Source organism: Diabrotica virgifera, chromosome 2 (assembly GCF_917563875.1).
Source record: "Diabrotica virgifera virgifera chromosome 2, PGI_DIABVI_V3a".
In the NCBI taxonomy this organism is placed as follows: Eukaryota; Metazoa; Arthropoda; class Insecta; order Coleoptera; family Chrysomelidae; genus Diabrotica; species Diabrotica virgifera.
This window is the reverse complement of record NC_065444.1, coordinates 38,914,585-38,937,340: the sequence shown is the minus strand read 5'-3', so window position 1 is coordinate 38,937,340 and position 22,756 is coordinate 38,914,585. Positions and strand designations below refer to the sequence as shown.

At 36.1% G+C, this 22,756-nt stretch overlaps 2 protein-coding genes across 5 annotated transcripts in view; one reads left to right on the top strand and one right to left on the bottom strand.

Annotated features, from left to right (window-relative positions):
- LOC114327674 (uncharacterized) overlaps positions 1 to 1,128 on the bottom strand; it is a 49,639-nt gene extending 48,511 nt beyond the window's left edge. For all 3 annotated transcript variants that reach the window (XM_028276360.2, XM_050643621.1, XM_028276359.2), the window contains exon 1: positions 982 to 1,128. The gene's annotated coding sequence lies outside the window, so the exon portion shown is untranslated. The remainder of the gene's footprint in view (positions 1 to 981) is intronic.
- LOC126880034 (uncharacterized) overlaps positions 1 to 22,756 on the top strand; it is a 156,726-nt gene that overhangs the window by 61,574 nt on the left and 72,396 nt on the right. Inside the window, exon 1 of one of the 2 annotated variants that reach the window (XM_050643615.1) lies at positions 11,850 to 12,068. The exons of the other annotated variant lie outside the window; for it this stretch is intronic. Coding sequence (XP_050499572.1) covers positions 11,904 to 12,068 — 165 coding nt within the window. The 5' untranslated portion in view covers positions 11,850 to 11,903. Of the gene's footprint in view, positions 1 to 11,849; positions 12,069 to 22,756 lie in introns of those variants that run through there. 2 annotated transcript variants of the gene reach the window in all.

Sequence of the window (22,756 nt, the reverse complement as noted above, 5' to 3'; positions counted from 1 at the left end):
ATTAATATCACTTTGTCAGCAAATTGATATGACACATTAAATTATTATTATTATGGTAGGAGAAACCAAGCGGGGGTCAGATTATTACATATCGGGAGAAACCTTGTACCCTGAAAATGTACATCTACCATATATTGGCTCTTAATGCAGGGGAGTTCGGTAAGGGGGGCCGAAAAGAAAATCTATCCTTATAAAAACTCAAAATCGTCAGATTAAGATCAGGTACGTTAAGTACATGCAAAACAGTGTTTATTTCAAAAATCTGACGATTTGAGCGGGGAGCGGTCGTAAGGAAATGGGTGATTCCCAAAGTTTCACAAGAAAAAAGCGAATATTTCGCGAAATGAATGACAGATCGAAAAACTTAAAAATACACTTATTCAATATTTTTGAAAAATCTATCGAATGGCACTAAACACGACCCCCCACGGAGGTGCGTGGTGGTTACTTTAAAATCTTAAAAAGGAGCCCCAATTTTTTATTGCAGATTTGAATTCCTTACGTAAAAATAAGTACATTTTATTAGAGATATTTTTTCGAATTATGGATAGATGGCACTATAGGTAATCTAAAAAAACGATTGTTGGAAATGGAAAATTAAATTAAAAATGGACAAGTCCCCACTAAAATGGAAAACTTTACTTAACTTTTTTTGGTTTTAGGACCTACTCTTCACAACCCAATAGGTTCCCAAAGCGCACGAGTGACTGCACATTTAGCATACTTTGCTCCCCTCCAATTAATTTGTAAAATTTAAATAATAATTATTTTGATTTATGCGTTTTATTCACTTTGTAAATATTTTTTGTCGGCATTGTAACATAATACAGCTTATAAACCTCATCCCACTGTAAACCGTAAGCTATAGTAGAAACGCGACGGTAGACCGCATACTATAGTAACAACGGTAAACCAATGCGTACTATTCTGTAAACTTTATTTTATTAATGAATGTTTATTTATTAATCAGTGCATCCTTACCTAACAACACTTTTCGTTCACACAGTATACAAATAGGACTCAACCCGTTCACAATCACAATTCGATCATGGCCTGAGTTCTCGTGTCTATCGTATCGCAATCGCAAAGAATACTGAACTGAACTGAGTGAACTCATATGCCGTTATAACCTGCATAAAAACCGACGAAAAAATGTAAAGGGAATCCCGTGTGCCGATGTGCCTAACTGTACTCTTGTAAAAAGAAGAATCGGTCAGACTAGCACCGTGTTAATTGCATCTTGCCGAGTGGCCATTATACCAGGTAGCAAGGAAACGCACCAAATGAATATATGGTAATTTGTTGCCTAATGAGTAGCGTAGTTTAGTTAGTTAGTAATTGGGAAGCTGTATATTCTTAGAATCTACAATTATATAGAATCTTGTAAAAGTATCACAGTGTTTTCTTTTAAATCTGTTTAGATATTGTTTTTTTAAAAAGCAAAGTTGCCGCATCTACCAACAGGCAGTCCCGGATTAAGAATCTTGAGGCCCCTAGGCAACTCAAGCTATGAAGCCCATAAAGAAACTTCCGCCTTCCCCCTCCATCTCCGAGAGGTATTCCTTAGATATAGTAGTGGACATTTTGTGGACCTAAACTTAAATTTTTGTTTCATGTTGTAAAACGTGTTGCTTGAAGAAATAAACCAAAAGATATTCCAAAACTTTGTTTGAATTTTAATACTTAAACGTTTTATTCATCATCAATCAATCCTGTTCCGAGGCATAATCCTGTTTCTATGAGCTATATGGTTTTAAAGTCTATCAGTAGAGTGCTAACCTGGCTGTAGACCCCTCCTCCTTTATCCGGGCTTGGGACCGGCAACAGGTTTTGTCGAGCTACTCCAACAAAACTGCAGGTAGAGTAGAGTAGCCAGAGTTGCTACTTGAAACGGCAGAAATGAGAGAACTGACAAGAATTACAGGATATATGTTGAGAGATCGAAAGAGGAGTGAAGACATTAGTAGAAGAAAATGTAACGTACAGTATACACAGGAACGGTCACTAAATAGAAAAAAAATGGAATAACCACATAAGCCGAATGGGGAGAGACACGTGTGGTCAAAATAACAAGAGATAAATCACCAAAATCGGTAGAAGATGTATCGGCCGACCGCGCAAAAATTGAGTGACAACATTTCCAATTTTTCCTTCATATATTTCCCAAATACAAAGTTATTGCCATCCCTAACACAGTTTACCCTCTTTCCTTTCCAACCTCATTTATTAAAAAAATTTTACCAACCACAAAGTTATATTGCCATGCCTAGTGTCTCTGTCTTTTCGGTTCCCCTTGCACTATTCATTAACTTCCTTGACAATATTTCAATCTGTTACTCTGTTACTAACTATATAATTTCAAATTTTCCGTTTATCAATTTAGTGTATCAGTTTAACTCGAATTTTTACTTCATATCGAAAATAATCCCAACTTTCAATCTGGATTACATAACTTTCATTCAAATGTACACTCTTAAATCCGTAAATCTTTTATAGTATTTTATATTTCATACATTTCAATCTGTTTATTCCATTACCTTCTATAAATTTCAAATTATCAGTTCACTAATTCAGACAATAAATTTAAATTAGAATATTTTTCAAGTTGCAACAACGATCACAACTACAATAATAGACAACCAACAATACTCTTTCTATTTTTACATCATTACTCTTTTATTTTTACAACATTACTATGTACCTTACCTTTATAGGTATTGAAGTTGTTCACATTGCATTAATTTTCTTTCACGTTTTATTTCAAATTAAATTAAATATTCGTCTTCGTTCACAGCTGTCACCAGTTCAAATGTACGCTTTTAAATCCGTAAATCTTTTATAGTATTTTATATTTCATACATTTCAATCTGTTTATTTCATTACCTTCTATAAATGTCAAATTATCAGTTCACTAATTCAGACAATAAATTTTTTTTTTTTTTTTTTTTATTTAACGTCCTAATTTATTTACAATCTGTAAAACAAGTTACAATAAGTAAATGTTGTGACCACTAGTGTAGGTGACTTGGAGAAAATGATTCAATAATCATTTTCTTTACAAATATTTTACATAGATATAAAATTGTTTGTCTCTGGGAATTACGGCACATATAACTAAAATCGCGATGGTAAATCACTAGGTGTATTTCGTCTAAGTCTCCGTCTGACTGGTTGGCTCATCAGGTTTCTGGCTAGTACATTTGGATGTTGTGCCAGTCTGTCTTCGTATTTCTGTGCAAAGTTGGTAATTTCTTCTTTTACTGTTGAAATTTCTAGATCGCGTCTAATAATAATATTTGCAACATACCATGGGGCATTTGTGATTATTCGAAGAACCTTCGACTGGAACCTCTCCAAGATTTCGATATTGGAGTTTGATGCAGTACCCCAAAGTTGGATCCCGTAAGTCCATATTGGCTTCAAAATTGCTTTGTAGACAAGTACTTTATTTTTCATCGAAAGTGATGATTTGTGACCAATCAGCCAGTAAAGATTGTGTAATTTGAGACCAAGTTGTTTACGCTTCATAAAAATGTGTGTTCTCCAGTTTAATCTTTGGTCTAGATGCATTCCAAGGTATTTGACTGTTGCTTGCTGTTTTAGTTGGTGGTTGTTGATATATACAGGCGGGCAGTGACCTTTACGGTTTGTGAAGGTAATATGAACCGACTTTGTTTCATTTGTTTGAAAACGCCACCGTTTTAACCAAGTTTGCATTTTGTTGAGGCTGGTTTGCAGAAGTTGAGAAGCTATCCGTGGGTCCTGATGTACTGACATCACTGCTGTGTCGTCTGCATATGTAGCTGTAGTGGTTTGAAAGTTTGTTGGTAAGTCTGCTGTGTACAATAGGTATAACACTGGCCCCAGAACACTGCCCTGTGGAACTCCAGATCCAACTGGAAATAGAGACGTGCACTCATCTCTATGTTGTACAAAAAAGTAACGGTTATGGAGGTAGGATTTTAAAATTAGGAAGTGAGTGAGAGGAAGCATATTTTTTAATTTGTATAGAAGGCCTGTGTGCCAGACTTTATCGAATGCTTGCGAGATGTCTAGAAAAGCGGCAGTGCAGTACATTTTGTCTTCCAATGCTTGATTAACAGTTCTGCATATCCGATGAACCTGTTCTATGGTTGCGTGTTGGGATCTGAATCCAAACTGGTGTGCAGGGATTAGTTCTCGATCTGATAGGAGTGGTTGAATTCTTGAGAGTATCAGTTTTTCTAGGATCTTTGACACTATCGGCAGTAAGCTTATGGGTCGATATGATTTGACATTTTCCAGCGGCTTTCCTGGTTTGGGAATTAGTATAATTTTTGCGACTTTCCAGAGGAGAGGGAAATATGCGGTTCTTAATACTGCATTGAATAATTGAGTGAGGTACACAATTCCTTTCCTGGGTAGTTGTTTAATAATTTTACTGGATATAAGATCGAAGCCTGGGGACTTTTTCGATTTAAGATTTTGTATTATTTTGATCACTTCATTTACCTTAAACTTTTCCGGTGGAAGTTCTAACTGGTATGGAAATTCTAAAAATTGTTGGATGGATGCTTCAAAGTTTTGATTATTCTCAGCAGGGAAAGGTTGAAAGACGTCTGTGAGATATTTTGCAAACACTTCTGATTTTTCTTTATTGCTTTTGGCCCATTCGCCGTTTTCTGCGCGAATAGGAGGGTTGCTTGATTGAGGTCGTTTAAATTTTTTCGTAGCCTTCCATAGAGAATAGTCTGTAATTTCTGTTGCTGATAGGTTGCTAAGATATTCTTTAATCCCATCGTTTTTGTAGTTATTTAGGAGAGTTTTAAGTTGAAGTGTAGCCTGGTTGAGTCTGGTTTTGTCCTGAGGCGCGTGCGTTCTTTGCCATGTTTTTCTTAAATATCGTTTTTCTTTGATTTTTTGTCTGATTATGTTTGGTAGCTCTTGTTTCATGAGCGTCGTGTTTTTTAGGGGTGTTGTTTGCCAGATTGCTTCCTGTATAATTACGTTAAAATTTTGTATGGCTTCATCTATTTCATAGTTTGTTTTTAAAGGTATGTTTAGGTTTAGGTTGTCCTCAATCACCCGCCGAAACCTTTCCCAATCCGTATATTTGTTGTCCAGTTTCGGTGGTAGCTGTACCTCAACAAGTTCAGTACTTATCGTGATTAATACAGGCGAGTGATCCGAGGAAAGGTCAAAGCAAGATTCAATTCTTTGCGATCTTTTTGGAATTCCCTTTGTTATGCAGAAGTCAAGTAGATCGGGTATTTTGTTCACGTCGGTTGGCCAATAAGTAGGTTCACCACTGGAAATATACGAGTAGTTGTTACTATTCATAGCCGCTAGAAGCTGTCGTCCTTTTGGGGTGATTAATCTTGATCCCCAATGTGTATGTTTAGAGTTGTAATCTCCTCCAGCCAGGAATCTGTTACCCAATGTTTTAAAAAATTCTTCAAATTGTTCTTTTTTTATCTTGTGTATTGGTGGGCAATAGACTGCAGAGATTGTTAGTGAGCCATGCCAATCTTCAATAACTATGTTAGTAGCCTGCAAGTAGTCTTTTTTAAAGTCATTAGTCTCATAGTGTTTGATATTGTTTTTGATTATAATAGCAGTTCCACCATGGGCTGTACCATCTGGGTGTCTAGTATTGTAAGTTGTGTAGTTAGGTATTTTAAAGTAGCTTCTACTTGTGAAGTGAGTTTCTGATATTAACATTATATCAATTTCGTGACTAATGATGAAAGTTTTTACCTCAAGACAATGTTTGGCAAGCCCGTTGGCGTTCCAAAGTGCAATTTTTAGTAACTTATTCATTTTGTTAAATTATTGACGACTATCGTTAGGAGGTTTAGCAGTGTGGACAGTTGTTCCGCAAATCCTTTAAACATCGATTTTAGTTCAGACAGGTCGTTAGCAGGAGTAGGATGCGTTAAATTTGGTGCTTGCAAAGTATTCTGAGATGTGCTTGCTTGAGGTAGTTGGTTTGTTACTGCTTGTGAGTAGCTAATGCCTGGATTGATGGTTCTTCCAATATTACTCGTTAGTGGGGTTGTAGGTTGTTTTTGCCGTAGGGTTGGATATGTTTTTTTCTGCAGTTCCTTATATATAGTACATCCTTTATAATTTGCCGGGTGGTTTCCTTCGCAAAGAATGCACTGAACATCGTCAGATCTTTCTTTTCTTGTACAGTGTTCAGTAGCATGATCTCCGGTGCATTTTACACATCTGGGCCTATGTTGACAGTATTTTTTTGTATGCGCATATCTTTGACATCTACTGCACTGTGGAATTTCCCTCCTTGTGTATGGTGGTTCAAATTTAATTTTGTAGTTTAGCAAGTGTTCAACGTCGTAAATTGTTTTATTATTTTCTGCTGATTTTAAGTCAATGAAGAACATTGATAAAGGTTGCTTAGTTTTGTAATTTTTAATGTTCCACATATTTACTACCGAGTGCCCCAGCTTTTCGATTTCTTCTTTTAATTCTGTCAGATTGGCTGAGTAATGCATGTTTTTTAATACTACTCTGAAGCTGCGTTCGTCACGAGGCCTAAATGTATGGAATTCTGTTTTTTTCTCAGTTAAAGCTTTAGTTATTGTACTATAATTTTCTTTTTCTTTAGGTTGTATTTTAACTTGATCGTGATTTAAAACTTTGATTTCGTATCCATTTTTGGCTATATTATTTAATAGTGTGGTGAGTGGGGTCACATTTTTCACTCCATTTACAAATATGGGAGGTGGTTTTGAGGTTTTTTCAGTTTGAATCTCAGTTCTTTCAGTTTGAACTTCTTCATTTTTTGCTTCGTTATCTGCGTCGTTAGACAACTCCTCAAATCGATTTGATGTATGAACAGGTGAATTTAGCCAGTAGTCATTAATTTTGGTCTGTTTAGTTACTCTGTGTTCAGGGCTAAGTCTGACTCTTTTCCTAGTGTTTTCTACAGTTTTCCATTCTTCGTCTTGGCTAATTTCTTGGCTATTTTTGTTTGGCAAGGCTGGGATATTGCTAAAGTATAGGGGTTGTTGTGTTGTTTGGTAATATGGTGTGGGTAAAACCTGAGGAAATGAAACGTTACCTTGTACTAGTTGGTCGTTGTTGATCTGAACTTGCGGAGCGTACGCCACTGGCTGAGTTGTAAATTGGCCTGGCTGAATCATCGCTGGTGTTGGAACTCCGTATAAATTCTGCTGTGGCTGTGGCTGCATCGGTTGAAACGGCGAAGTAATATTGTAATCCATTTCGCTGAGAGTTTTTTCCGTTTTGTCATTGGAATCACGTTCAATTTATCAATAATAAAAACTGAGTTTATTATTTTTAAAACAAGTACCGGGTCATTCGAATATATGATATTAAAAACACATTAAAATAATTAAAATCACATTAACGGTTACAGTATAAAATATTTTAAAATTTGCTGGACGAAATGCGACCGCTTTGGTCTAAGGTTTGTGGTAGACAATAAATTTAAATTAGAATATTTTTTCAATTTGCAACAAGGATCACAACTACAATAATAGGCAACCAACAATACTCTTTCTATTTTTACACCATTACTCTGTTATTTTTACAACATTACTATGTACCTTACCTTTATAGGTCTTGAAGTTGTTCACATTGAATTAATTTTCTTTCACTTTTTACTTCAAATTAAATTAAATATTCGTCTTCTTTCACAACTGTCACCAGTGACGTCACTGACTCTACTATGAGCACAGTATAAAAAGGGACAGTAGAACCACTCTCCGAAAAATTGGAAATAAAGTCTGTAGTCGCGCATGGCGACCGCGCAATGTTGGCAGTCGCTTTTGCCCCACTCTCGCATTGCAAGTCGCATAGAAACGTACGGATTTTAACAGGGAAAACCCGTTTCCACCACTGGTGAATTACCAATTGCGTCCTGCCGGTATTACTTCTTGAGATCAAAGCGCCGACAGAAGAGTGATTTTACTGTGTAACCACTATATACTGTGCTATGAGTAACATTTATCAATTTAACAGTAACAACAGTTTTTCTGTAACGGAGAGTAGCCTTTTCGGTTTTTTCATTATATTCCTAATTTATTATAATTTAAATTTCACTTAATACAGTTATTAATCTACATTCAGTTTAACTAATAGTCTAAATTCTAAAAACACTATTTTATATTCATAACCAAAAATTGACTTCCTGTCTTGTCATGTCACTTCTGTCTAATAAATTGGATTGTCATCTCCTTCACCTTTGTTGGTCTGTGTCCATTGAACTGGCAAGAACCACGATTTTTTATCGAGCAGGGAACCATGTTGCCCTTTGAGCACTCCTAAAATATAAATTAATCCTTTAACAGCGACTTGGAGTCGCTATAAATATTATAGATTTAAAATGTAAACCATATTTCTCGATGTCACCATTTTCATAAGGTTGCTAGTTACATGTACTAGGCAGAACGGAGTATTACCACATTTTTTCTTTAACTAGTCACAATTTTAACCTTTTGCATTCATTCCAACGTGGAAATACTTCGTTCTAGGCACTGAAGATGATCTGATCTAGATCGAAAACGTTTTGCAGATCCTTTTGGATGACTTTTAATAGTTTTTAATAAACTTTTTATACCATTGTACAAATGAAGTTTTTTACTTCTGTATGAATTTCTATAGAGGTATCAATCTGCCAATAAACAAGCACAATTGTTTACAAAGAGCAAGAAGAAGAAATATTTTATTTTAATTAGAAAATCTAAAAGCTGCTAATGACATAAAATGTTAAGCTATGGCTAAATAAAATATTTAATTATTTTACTTATTACATAATTATGTAAAGTCTAAATTGCAGTAAATTTAGTTTTAGTGTCAGAATATTCAGAGTATGGTAGATCGCAGGACTTCTGTTCGTAGTCAGCAAAATTATCTCTTTTGGATTTTAAGAACTCCAAAATTAAATTTACAAGCTGAACTGTAGTTTGAAGTTCAATCTCTTCTCTCCGTAATGGTTTATTGACAGCGTTGATGCGTTCTAAAATTGTTGCCAAAACTAATTCATTATTAATGTTTCTTTTTTGACATTTTTTTCCACAAACACTTAGCTTCATGAACTGTTTCAGCTTTCTGATTAGTGTCGTCAGCAAGAGTGTGAATAGCATATTTGAAGGCGTTTTAACCTTGTTACATCAGCCCTTGAACTCCAGTGCTGCTTGTTGTTTTAATGACTAGATCGTGGCGAATGGGATGGCTTAGTGGAGTTTCATGGTGGGTAGAGGCTAAAAAAAACGTTGTACACAGAATGAACAAACCCAAAATACGGCATTGCTCCAAAGAAACTTTCAGCAGCACTTACTCCAAATAAATTAAGCGAGTGTGTGGCACCAGGAATATAAATTACAAGTTTGTTAATCTTAGATAAAGAAGCCTGGAGCCCATTGTATTTGCATGACATGTTTGCTGCATTGTTGCATGATTGTCTCCTCATGTCATTTACATTAATGCCACAGTCGTTTAAAAAGGTTAAAACAGCCGAAGAAAGATTTTCTCCAGTATGGCTACTTATGGGTATGACCCATATGGGTATGTGAGAAAACGCTCATACACTTTACCATAAGATAAACTATTTTATTTAGTTCTATTTAATTATCATTTTTTCGTTTGGGGCCCTGTGAGGCCCCCTTTTGGACCGAGGCCCCTAAGCATCTGCCTACTTTGCCTAATGGTTAATCCGGCACTGCCAACAGGACATGTTTCTACCTCTTAATGGGCATGTTTCTGATAATAGAGCTGAAGAGTGTTTGGTAGATTGTTTATTGAACACTGTCTTTGGTATTTTGGGGACTCAATTAACAAATGGATGATGGTAAGAGTCGTAGTACATAGGCCACATAAGGGGCATTCACTGCCCGAAAGTAGGTATGAGATCTTAGTGTGCCCTGAATTGTGTTTTATACAGAAAAATCAGTGTAGAGAAGTCGGACCCCCAACAGCTATTTGGGTTTTAAGCAAATTGAGTCTTTTGTTGCATGTTAGCACCAAGTTATATGTGTTTTTCCAGAAAAGCATTTGATCCAACCACATACCGAGCCAGAAGCCATTTTCAACAAGGTGGAAGAAGCAACAAGCGAAGTAGGGCTGAGGATTAATGAAGAGAAGACGAAATATATCTATGTGTATAAATAGAACTACACGAAGAGACAGGATAGGACAAAATGTGACAGTCAACACCTTCAATTTCGAAAGAGTACAACGTTTTAAGTATCTGGGGGCCGTAGTCACAGCTGACAACGGTGTTACTGAAGAAATAAAAGACAGAATCCAATCAGCAAATCGCTGTCTATTACAGCGGGGACTTTTGCAGTAACTCGAGCGCGTCAGATTATCATATGGGGAGAACCCTGGTATCCTGTAGAGGTACCTCTACCATATATTGGCTCTAAACACAGGGGAGTTCGTTAAGGGGGGGCCTAAAAAAATATATCCTTAGAAAAACTCGAAATTGTCAGATTAAGATAAGGTAAGTTGGGTACATGCAAAACAGTGTATATTTCAAAAATCTGATGATTTGGCGGGGCGTAAGGAAATGTGTGAGTCACAAAGTTTCACAAAAAAAAAGCGAAAAATTTCTTTTCAAGCAACTCACGTAATGGATGTAAGTCTTTTGAAAATTTAATTATAAACTTAATCAGATAATTTACCATTAAAATCGGTGTTTAATTAATACCGTAATTGTTGCTTTATTCATTTGCTATCGATACGATGTTTACTTGACAGAAGTCAAATTTAAATTAAAATTCAAGGTCACAGTTATTCAAGGTGTTCTATTTTAAAAAATATATATATTTGATGTGGTGCAGTGTTATGGAAACGGGAAACCCCTGTTTTGTAACTAATTTTAAAAAGAGAAGCTTAAAGTTACCTTCCATTTTTGATATCTCCTATAAGAACAATGGATAACCCGGTGTATACAGAATATATAAAATCAATATCTTGATACAAGCCAAATAAAGTATAATACACTTACTATATCAAATATTTACAGGTCTTATTATATATCCATAATATTTTTGATTAATATAATCCCACAGTAATAAACAATATCATTATATACATATTTATAGGTTATAGATATTTACATTGATGGTAGGGTATTTTAGTTCGCAATATTTCGTTGTTATTGCAAAATGAGCAAGGCGGTACATTTTTACTCCTATTTTAGACCGTGGTTGATACTTCTCAAACTTTTGGGACTTTTTCCATTGGACAACGTGTTTAAAACCAATCCGAGACACTTGCGTTTCAAATTTTTCAGTTTATCTCATTTATATTCACTCTCGATTTTTTGTACTACTGTTTTCATGATACTGTACTTTTCCGAAAACGTTCCTTATTTTCCTACTGCTGACAACAGAGGACTAGAACTGATTATTTTGCTCAACGCTTCACGTTCAATTCTTAGTTTATTGTGCTTTTCAAAAGCATCATACCAATTTCCTACTCTAGTCAATCTTCTTCAAGCCTATGACCAACAAAAGTCAGTTCTTTTGTGCAAAAAAAAGTCGCACAAACGTTTAAAATGTTTGTTTTTAACAATTGTGCCGATATTTTCTTCGTTCTGTTTGTTTTTTCTATTTTCTTCTCTTTCTGGATACATCGTCAGCGAAATCTTGGTACCGACCCAAAAGGATTCGTTTATGGGTTTGGCTTGTGAAATATTCTTTGGTTTCTTATCTATGTGGCACATTTTTCCAATATCCCTATACGTCTATTTTTCGTGGATAATAATTTCAAACTTTTCTCATCTCAACCAAGTGTTTGAGAATCTCTTATCCAAAAATAACGAATTTGTGGACCACTATAAACACAATCTCGACTTTGAAACCTTTTCACACTGTCGATATCTCCATAATTTATTATCTGAATGTGTTCTGTATCTGGGAAAAACTTTCGGAATGTTTTTAGTTATTGAATTTGCGGCTGTGATCGTTTTGGTTGTGGTGACTCTGGCAGTGTATTTAATTGGTGGTGAAGAAAATGAAGAAATACTTATTCTTTGTGGATATACCGTTTGCATCGGTTTACTAGTGTTGATGACTTCAGAAAAACTAAAAACTTCTGTAAGTACATAAAAGTATATAATATTCAATATTTTTATAATTGCCATTTCGTTCGTTACAATCGGTGACTGCACGCCGGGGTTTGTCCTAGTTGGGTCAAAGAGAGCAGGATATGTGCCTCCTGATGAGAGACTAATAAGTTTCGAAACCGGTAGAGGTGCTTGCTGCACTCTCTGATTGAACTAGAATAATGATGCGGCTGCAGTTTCGTGTTGCAACGAAATTGAAAATGGTTATTCATTTTTGATTTTTATAATTATTAATCATTTATTATTGTTAAATTATGTGACATGCTTAGTTCAAAATATTTACCTCTTTTACACTGGTCAATGTTCTTTGCTGATGATATTGTGTTAGTAGAAGAGAGCAAAGAAATTTTAGAGGAGTTGTAGGGTTCTTCTTCTTCTTCAAGTGCCGTCTCCTAATCGGAGGTTGGATATCATCATCACTATCTTTACTCTATCCACCGCTGCTCTAAAGAGTTCTATAGAACTGCATCTAAACCAGTCCCTTAAATTCTTTAACCATGACACTCTCCTTCTTCCTATACTCCTTCCGCCTCTTATCTTTCCCTGTATTATCAGTCTTAGCATTTCATATCGCGGTCCCCTCATTACGTGTCCCAGATATTGTAACTTTCTTATTTTTATTGTGTTTATTATTTCGCATTCTTTACCCATTTCTCGCAGTACTTCCGTGTTCGTTTTCCTCTGTGTCCATGCTATTCTAAGCATTCTTCTGTAACACCACATTTCAAATGACTGTAGCTTATTTATGTGTTCTTGCTTTAATGTCCAGCTTTCAAGTCCATATTGTAGTATCGAGAACACGTAGCATCTCAAAGCTCTTGCTCTCAGTTCTAAGCTAAGGTCTTTGTTGCAGAGAACTGTTTTCATTTTTACAAACGCATTTCTTGCTATTTCTATCCTGGTCCTTATTTCTGTTGTTTGATCATTTTTCTCTGAAATCCAGGTTCCTAGGTATTTGTATTTATCAACCCTTTCTATCGGTACATTTCCCAAATGTATGCTTGTTTGTATGTTTTTTTCTTAGTTATTATCATGTATTTGGTCTTTTTTATATTCATTTTTAGTCCATATTCTTTACAGAAATTGTTTGTTTTGTTCAGTAGTAGTTGGAGTTGTTCAGCAGAGCTTGCTATAATCACGGTGTCATCTGCATATCTTATGTTGTTAATAGATCTTCCGTTAATTATTATTCCTTCACTTTGAGATAGCAATGCTTCTTCAAAAATGGCTTCACTATATGCATTAAAGAGTAATGGAGACATAATACATCCCTGTCGAACTCCTCTCCTGATTTCAATTTCTGGACTGGGTTCGTTATCTATTACAATTTGTGCTCTTTGATTCCAGTAAAGGTTTGTTATTATTCGTAAGTCCCTTTTGTCTATGTTTTTTGTCTTTAGAATTTGGACTAATTTTTCATGTCTTACTTTGTCAAAAGCCTTCTCAAAATCAACGTAACAAACATGCACATCCACATTCATGTCCATGCATCTTTGAGCTAACACATTAAAAGCAAATAACGCCTCTCTGGTTCCTAGTCCGTTTCTGAACCCAAACTGACTATCATCTATTCCTTCTTCTAGTTTTTTGTTTATACGACCATGTATTATTTTCAAGAATAATTTGAGAATGTGACTTATTAATGATATTGTTCTGTATTCACTGCAATCTTTAGCGTTTGTATTTTTAGGGATAGCACAAAAGGTTGAGAGTAACCATTGTTTTGGTATGTTTCCTGTTTTGTACACTGTGTTAAACAAGTCTACGATAATGTCTAAGGTTTCATCATTTATACATTTTAAGCTTTCTACTGGGATTTGGTCTGGACCTACTGCTTTACCATTTTTGCTGTTTTTTAATGCCGATTTAATTTCTTCTTTTAATATCTTCAAAACCGTATCATCTTCTACTTCGACTTCCATCTGCTCTGTTCTATTGTCTTTGAACAATTCATTTATGTATTCTGTCCATCTCTTTAATTTTTCGTTAGTACTCAACACAAGTTTCCCATCTGTATCTTTTAGTATTCCCGGTTTTCTTTTTCTGTTGATCTGCGTTAATTCCTTAATTTTTTTATGTGTGTTAAAATTATCATGTCTTTTCTGGCGTTCTTCTATTTCTGCGCATTGTTCTTTTAACCACTGTTCTTTAGCCTGTTTAATTTTGGATTTTATTTGTTTATCCACATTTTTGTACATCTGATTATCTTTGTTTTTATGCTGACGTCTTTCTTCCATTAAATCTAAGATTTCCTCCGTCATCCATTGTTTCTTTTTGTATCTGGTTGGTGTAAGAATTTCTTTTTGACATTTATCTATTTCTCTCTTTATTAATAACCATTTTGTCTCTGTTTCAGTATTTTGCTGGATTTGTTCTTTAACATTCATTAAACGGTTATTAATTTCATCTGTCAGGCGTTGTTTTATGAGTGGGTTTCTTAGTTTACTTGTATCGATTTGTAGGGTTGAAGACCCTACCTGTAGGGTAGTTGTAGGGTTAAAGACGGGCTATTGAAGACAGTGGACTTAAGGTTAGCAGGTAGAAAACGAAGTGTATGTGGTTGGTAAGAAAAGGAATAATTGGGGACATAGAATTGCTTGGAGGAAAACTAGGACCAGTAGGAGAATTTAAATACCTTATCTCCTACATAATGGAAAATGCATTAGATCGAGACATTTACCACAGAACACAGGCTGGTTGATTTAACTAGAAGCGAATGAGAGGGGTATACTATAATCGAAAAAATAGAGAAGGGCTGAAAGAAAAGATTTACAAGAGTGTGGTGAAACCTACGTTTAAATTTCTTGACAACTGATGATGAATATCCTCTGAATCGAAAGGAAACATAAACTGCCGTTCACTTTCATCTTTTATCTTTATCTTTACTCAGATTTTGAGTACTTGGTACTGTCTTTCAGACCTTTTTCTAGACGAGTAAGACGAAATGTGATTGCATATTGTAGAATAATTTTCGCTTTCTTTATTCGTCCTCTCTTGGCTTATAAATTGTAAAAGTCAGAGATAAAGGATGTTACCAGAAAGTGGTTCCAAGAAAGGTTTCAGATTTAAATCATTAATTATTATTTTAATTTTATTTTAATATTGAATTTTCTATCTGGGACCTTTCTTCTTTTCTCTAAAAGATGTCGCTACAGCGTCTTAAAAGTGGATTTTTTTATTATTTTTATAATTCCACTTATATACGCATTTTATTTTCGTCTTGGTTCTGAGGTGTTCACGTAGCCCTACTGAAGACGTCTAGAGACAGAAACGGCTGTCTAGGGATTATTTATATCCTCTGAATCGAAAGGAAACATAAACTGTCGTTCACTTTTATTTTTATTCGTGACAACTATTCGGTAGGCGTCTTCCAGATATCCTGTTCAAGATCTTTTTAAAGTTCTTTCTAAGATCGTTTTTTTTCGCCATTTATTTCTCGCAACAGCTCTTTCTTCATGATTTTTCTTCAGACAGTTACCACAATTTGGTTTAAAATCCGTTACTTTGTATTGGTAGACAAAGGTGATTCAAAGAGGTACATTTTGGCCTATTATTGTTAATCATTCATAAAATCTACCGAAACCACTACATAAAAGATAGAGGTTTTAGTTTTACCAACAGTAGGTGTGGGATGTTAAGGGATAGTGATGCGTAAGATATAGCCTCTCCTGTTCAAATGTCAACCTCACCTGCTCGTATGGTGATCTAGATCATGGTCATCTGGTACATCCTGCTAGACAACTAACGAGGCTCTGACGTCCGAGTGTTTGCCGGGATAAGCAATCCACCATTTACTGGCCAACGGCTTCGGGCGGACGAGCTGGTAAATGGAAGGGCACTCTGTTGTCCTGAGACTGGGAAACTGGTCTCAAAGGCGGAAGAACCAAGAAAGTGGTCAACGGCATCAGAATGCAGAAGGCAACGAGAAACCACTGCATTAAAGGTCCCTGATGACATCTCTAGAAAAGCTATCATGGCAAATCCAACTAAAGTGGAAATAGTTACTAATCATGGAATACGGAAGCCAAGATTCGGCAGGGGAGGTGATCCACCTTTAGACCACAGGGCCTCCCAGGTCGTAACCCAGCGAAACCCCTGTGACAGAACTGGAAAAGTGTCTCTAAGAACAGCAGAGTTGATTATTAAAATATGTACCTGGAATGTGAAGGCAATGTATCAGGCTGGAAAAATTCATAATACCATTCAAGAAATGACCAGACTCGGAATCGGTATAATGGGCATAAGCGAAATGAGGTGGCCAAATAGTGGTGCTTGTATTGTTGACAACCATATGGTATACTACTCAGGAAATGACGATGGTCAACATATATATGGGGTTGGAATAATCGTGTCTCCCCAATTACGTCAATATGTTACAAATGTTATACCTATTTCTGAAATATTAATAATAATCCAACTGAATACTAGCCCCGTCAAATTAAATATATTACAAGTGTATGCCCCCACGAGCGATAAACTAGAAGAAGATCTAGAGCAATTCTATGAGTTGTTGATAAAGTCAATTAAACGACTTAAAAAAGAAGATATAACAATCATTATGGGTGACTTCAATGCGAAAATTGGTAAAGGGAGAAGCGGTGAATTCATAGGTGATTTTGGTCTAGGACAGAGAAATGAAAGGGGAGACAGATTAAAACTGTTTGTAGAAGAAGAAGAATTTACAATACTAAACACATTGTTCAAACTACCACCAAGACGCTTGTACACCTGGGTCTCCCCGCAAGATCAACCAGGAAACGTAATACGGAATCAAATTGACTACATAATGGTGAACAAGAGATTCCGTAATGGATGCCTATCGGTTAAGGGTTACCCCGGTGCTGACGTATCATCAGATCATGTTCCTGTTGTTGGTAAATTTAGGTTTAGATTCAAGAAGGTTGCAAAAAAGAACAGCAACAAAAAGTGCGATATGAGAATACTAAAAGATAAGAAAACAAAAGAGACAGTCGCACAGATTCTTTCAGAGAAGCTAATTAATATGGAGCAAACATATAATGCCGAAGAATCACTCCAAAATATATGTGATACCTTTAACAACATCAGAGAAGAACATCTAATAGAAAAGAAAGAGATGAGAAAAAGTTGGATGAACGACAATATACTACAACTTATGGAAGAAAGAAGAAAATCAAAAAACAACAAAATAATGTACAACACGATTCAGAGACAAATAAGAACTGAAATAAGAAAGGCCAAAGAAAATTGGTTAAAATCACAGTGTGAAGAGATAGAGTCGTTAGAGCAAAAACATGATACGTTTAACATGCATAAAAAGGTGAAACAAGCTGCTGGTCTTCAGAAATCCAACACAGCTAGCAAATTGCGAGACCAACAGGGGAATATCATCACAGACAGAAATCAAGAAATCTGCATATGGACAAAATACATACAGGAACTTTTTGATGATACTAGATCCGAACAACCTCCATCCTACATATGTGATGATCACTTACCAATCACATCAGGTGAAGTGGAAAGAGCAATATCACAACTAAAAGATGGCAAAGCTCCTGGACCTGACAATGCATATGCTGAACTCATAAAACTATTTGACACCGACGGTACTCAATGCCTAACCAAAATATTTAACGACATATATTTAAGCGGAGTAATACCAAAAGCATGGTTGAAGTCGACGTTTGTTGCTTTACCAAAGAAAACAAAGTCCGTATCCTGCAGTGATTTCCGAACCATCAGCTTAATGAGCCATATTTTAAAGCTATTTCTAAAAATTATACATCAAAGGTATATAGACTGTGCGAAGAAAAAATCAGCCGAACACAGTTTGGTTTTCGAAATGGAGTGGGTACAAGAGAGGCTCTATTTAGTATACAAGTGCTATTTAAACGATGTAGAGACGTGAATTGCGATATTTATGCATGTTTCATTGATTACCATAAAGCGTTCGATACAGTAAAGCACGACAAGCTGATGGAGATATTAACCAATATTGGAATAAACACCTGTGATTTGAGGATTATCAGCAATCTATACTGGAATCAAACATCATCTATCCGGACAGAGGCAGGAGAATCCGACGATATCAAAATCAAACGTGGGGTCCGTCAGGGATGTATACTATCCCCACTGCTGTTTAACATCTACTCTGAGGAAATCTTTCAAGAAGCATTGGATGATGTTGAAGCCGGAATTAGAATTAACGGAGAATGTATCAATAACATAAGATACGCAGACGACATTGTGGTTTTCGCTGACAGTTCTGAAGCCCTACAGGAGTTAATGAGCAGAATCGCAGAAGTCAGTCAGAGATACGGACTTTCACTAAACACTAAGAAAACCAAATGTATGATGATCTCTAAGAATGAACAGCAATTTGGACGAATCAGTGTGAATGGTCAACAAATAGAAAGAGTAAAAACATACACCTACCTTGGTACGAACGTCAATGAAAATTGGGACCATTCTATAGAAATCAAATGTAGGATAGAGAAAGCAAGATCTGCATTTCAAAAAATGGCAAAGTTGTTCAAATGTCATGATTTGTCGATACCCATAAAAGTCAGATTACTACGATGTTATATATTTCCTATACTGTTGTACGGAGTTGAGTCGTGGACTCTCACAAACGCCACCTGCAAGAAAATTGAGGCTTTTGAGATGTGGCTTTATCGTCGAATCCTGAAGATATCTTATACCGACCACATTACTAATGAGGGTGTTTTGCTGAGAATGAAAAAAGAAAAAGAGCTGTTAATCAAAATAAAAACAGCCAAAATCGAATACCTCGGTCACATCATGAGGAACAGTGAGAGATATGGACTGCTGCAACTGGTCTTGCAGGGAAAAGTAGAGGGAAAGCGAGGACCAGGAAGGCGAAGGATTTCCTGGCTGAGAAATCTACGAACGTGGTTCAACACAATCACTACAAATCTTTTCAGAGCAGCAGTGTGCAAAGTGCAGATTGCCATGATGGTCGCCAACATCCGAAACGGATAGGCACTACAAGAAGAACAGTAGCTGTGAACCAATTTTACAAAGATGTTGAACTAAGTAGAAATACAGTGTCGACCATCCTAAGATTAAAAGTAGATCATGGATGTTTTCCGAAGCATCTACATAAAATCGGCGTTCTCCCAACAGGCAGATGTGACTGTGGAACTAGCATAGCTGATCTAAATCACATATTTTTTAACTGTCCCTTACATCTCAATACAAGTATATGGCTGCTACAAGAATTGCTACAAGAAATACTCCCATAAACTTAAATGTACTACTAAGTGAAATTAACATAAAAATTTTTAAACTAATTATGATATTTCTGCAAAAAATTAAATTAAAGGTGTGAATGTAAAACTATTCGTTTGAATGGATAGGTATTCCCTTTGTATTATGTATGAATGAGATATGTATTTCCTGTTATTAATTATATTACTTTGTAATTATGTATGTTCGAAATAAAAATTATATAAAATAAAGATTAAAACAAATACAAAAAAAAAGATTTAAAAAAAATATTTAAAAAAAAATAAAAAATATATAAAAAATTTTTTTTTTTAAATTAAAATTATTAAAAAAAAATTATTAAAAAAAATTATTAAAAAAAAAGATTTAAAAAAAATCACTAAGAGGTTCTAAATCTCCGAGAGGTTGAATCGGGTTTAGTTCCTATCGTAGTGAAAAAAAAATAATAATTAGCATAGTTGTATTTATTAACATAGTAAGTAGACATTGTTATTTGTAAGCTTTCTTTTTTATTATTCTTTATTTTTAAGTGTATACTGGACAATTTTGTATGAACGAATAATAATTTTATATGTAATTACGTTAATAATAAGATTAATAATAATTAATTAAGTAGCAGGGATACTTGCCGTGGAACAAAAACTGACACCTGGCAGTAGGTATAAAATGCACACCCATTAATATGGAGAATTATGGTTTATGTTTAGGATCGCTGCCTGGGGATCGCCAGGGCACGTCTGGAGCCGGCGCTGGACGTGACAGCATGCGGGACGTCGGTGGCAGGGTGTTGAGGAGGCGGGCCCCTGTCACACAAACAGCTACAGCCCAACAACAACAACAACAACCACAAGCGAGCCAAACAACAGCAAGAGCTCCACTCGCTGAAGGTGCTGCGCTGGAACATCAGCCGGCGCTCACTCAAGCGGGACGACCGAGGCAGCGCATGAAATGGACTGTGTCCATTAACGAAAGCATTTTGCGCTCCTATTATAAGGTGACAAACCTCGGTCAAGAAACGATCGGCTACAGACAACAGCTGAATACCGAATTTTGCAGGGAGTACCCAGATATTCAAGTATCGGAGCAAAGAGTATCAGATCAATACCGGGTAATCATAAGAAACAACCTTATCCCAGAGACTAGACGCAATACGATCAAAAGCGAAGTCGAACGGGAGATTAATAACCAAGAGCTAGTTATAGATCAAGTCCCTGATGCAGGTCTTGATGAGCAGATTCCTGAGATTCCTATAGCAGAAACTCAACCTGACAATACAGAGCAGGAAAACAACGAGTTGCGCGATAGTCTAGCAAACGAAATGGCTCGTGCTGTACAAGAGTTTAATGGAACAAATCCACTTAGCAGACCACCGCTACCACGAATAAACTCTTGTAAGAAACTAGGTGCGCTGTTACAAATTGTAAACACTGAAGTCCTACCCAACTATGTCGTAGAAACCCACTCATTGGAATATCTGCATATGCTAATCTACTGTGCAGCAACAGCAATTGCTAATGTAATGGGCGTTAAGATCAGAACAATACGGGGTACTAATAACGGAAGGACTTGTAACAGGACTGCGCCTTGGGAAAAAAGACTTCTCGGAAAAATTGAATTACTGCGTAGGGATATTGGTCAAGTAACAGAATATATAAGAGGTGTAACAAGTAGAAAAGTCATTAAGAGAGCTGAAGAAATAATGCGGAGCACTGCAAGACACTCGAGATACGATCCGGAAAATAACACAGCCCAACAGTGTCTGGATACATTAAAACAAAAACTCTCCGTCTATTCAGGTCGATTAAGAAGGTATAAAGTTAGTAACAACCGAAAATGTGACAATGCACTTTTTGAGAACTCTGAGAAGGCGTTCTACCGAAAACTCAATTCCACCGTAGAAAGTGTCGACAAGTCTTACCCAAGCCAAGAAGAGATTCATGAGTTTTGGGGAAATCAACTTTCCACACCAGCTGCTCTTAACAACAATGCTGGCTGGATAGAAGATACGACGCAGAACTGTCGCCACTATGTCACAGCTAACTACGAACCATTCACTACCGATGAGGTCTCAAATATCATCAAAGAGCTTCATAACTGGAAATCTCCTGGACCAGACGGAGTTCAGAACTTCTGGCTTAAGAAGTTTTGGAGTATTCATGAGTGCTTGTCAACATTAATTAATCATGTTATTTCTAACCCGCAGGAAATACCATCATTTCTAACTCAGGGAACCACTTATTTAATACCGAAGGACCAAAAGAACACCCAAGATCCAGCCAAGTACCGCCCAATTACTTGTCTTCCAACTTTGTATAAACTGGTCACATCCTGTATAACCCGGCGTATCTACCAACACTGTGCTCTAAACAATATCATAGAGCCTCAACAGAAATGATGCGCTAAGGGTTCTATGGGTTGCAAAGAACAACTGATCATCGACTCAGTCATTTCTAACCAGGCATTCACCAAAAAAAGGAACCTCTTTACTGCCTTTATTGACTATAAAAAGGCCTTTGATTCAGTGCCGCATGAATGGCTTATAGATATATTGAGAATATACAAAGTCGATGATAACATAGTGACTTTTTTAAGGCATATAATGACAAGTTGGAAGACTAAAATTCACCTCCAAATACCTGGTGAAAACAATATCGAAACGGAAAATATCGCAATCAACCGGGGCCTGTTTCAAGGAGACTCGCTGAGTCCATTGTGGTTCTGTTTGGCTATGAACCCTCTATCACAGCTATTAAATTCCACTGACTCAGGTTTTAGCATTAAGAACAACAATACTGTAGTAGCGAAGCTTAATCATCTGTTGTATATGGATGATTTGAAATTACTGACTTCTACTCGAGATAATCTAGAAGAAATGCTAAAAACAGTAGAAACATTCTCTAATGATATTAATATGCACTTTGGACTAGACAAGTGCCGCGTTTTAAATATAGTCAGAGGAAAGATACAGCCCGGTGGATTCGATATGCAAAATGGCCAGAACATCGAGGCCATGGGTGAAAATGATATATACAAATATCTTGGAGTAAAGCAGGCGCGGAAAATTGACCATAAGCAAATGAAAACTGAGATAACTACTGAGTTTATACGAAGGATAAAACAGCTGCTTCGTTCACAGCTTAACAGTAAAAATTTGTTTAAGGCACTAAACACCTACGCTTGTTCCGCGCTTAGCTATTCATTTGGTATTGTTAAGTGGACAAAAACAGATATAGAAAATCTTCAGCGAAAAGTACGAACACACCTCACAAAGGCACAAAAACACCATCCTAAAAGTGCAGTAGAAAGAACGACATTACCACGGAATCTAGGAGGAAGAGGACTTATGGATATAGGTGAGCAATTAGATAAACAAATTGCTAATTTAAGATCTTATTTTCAGATGCAAGCTGAGACATCTACTCTACATCGCGC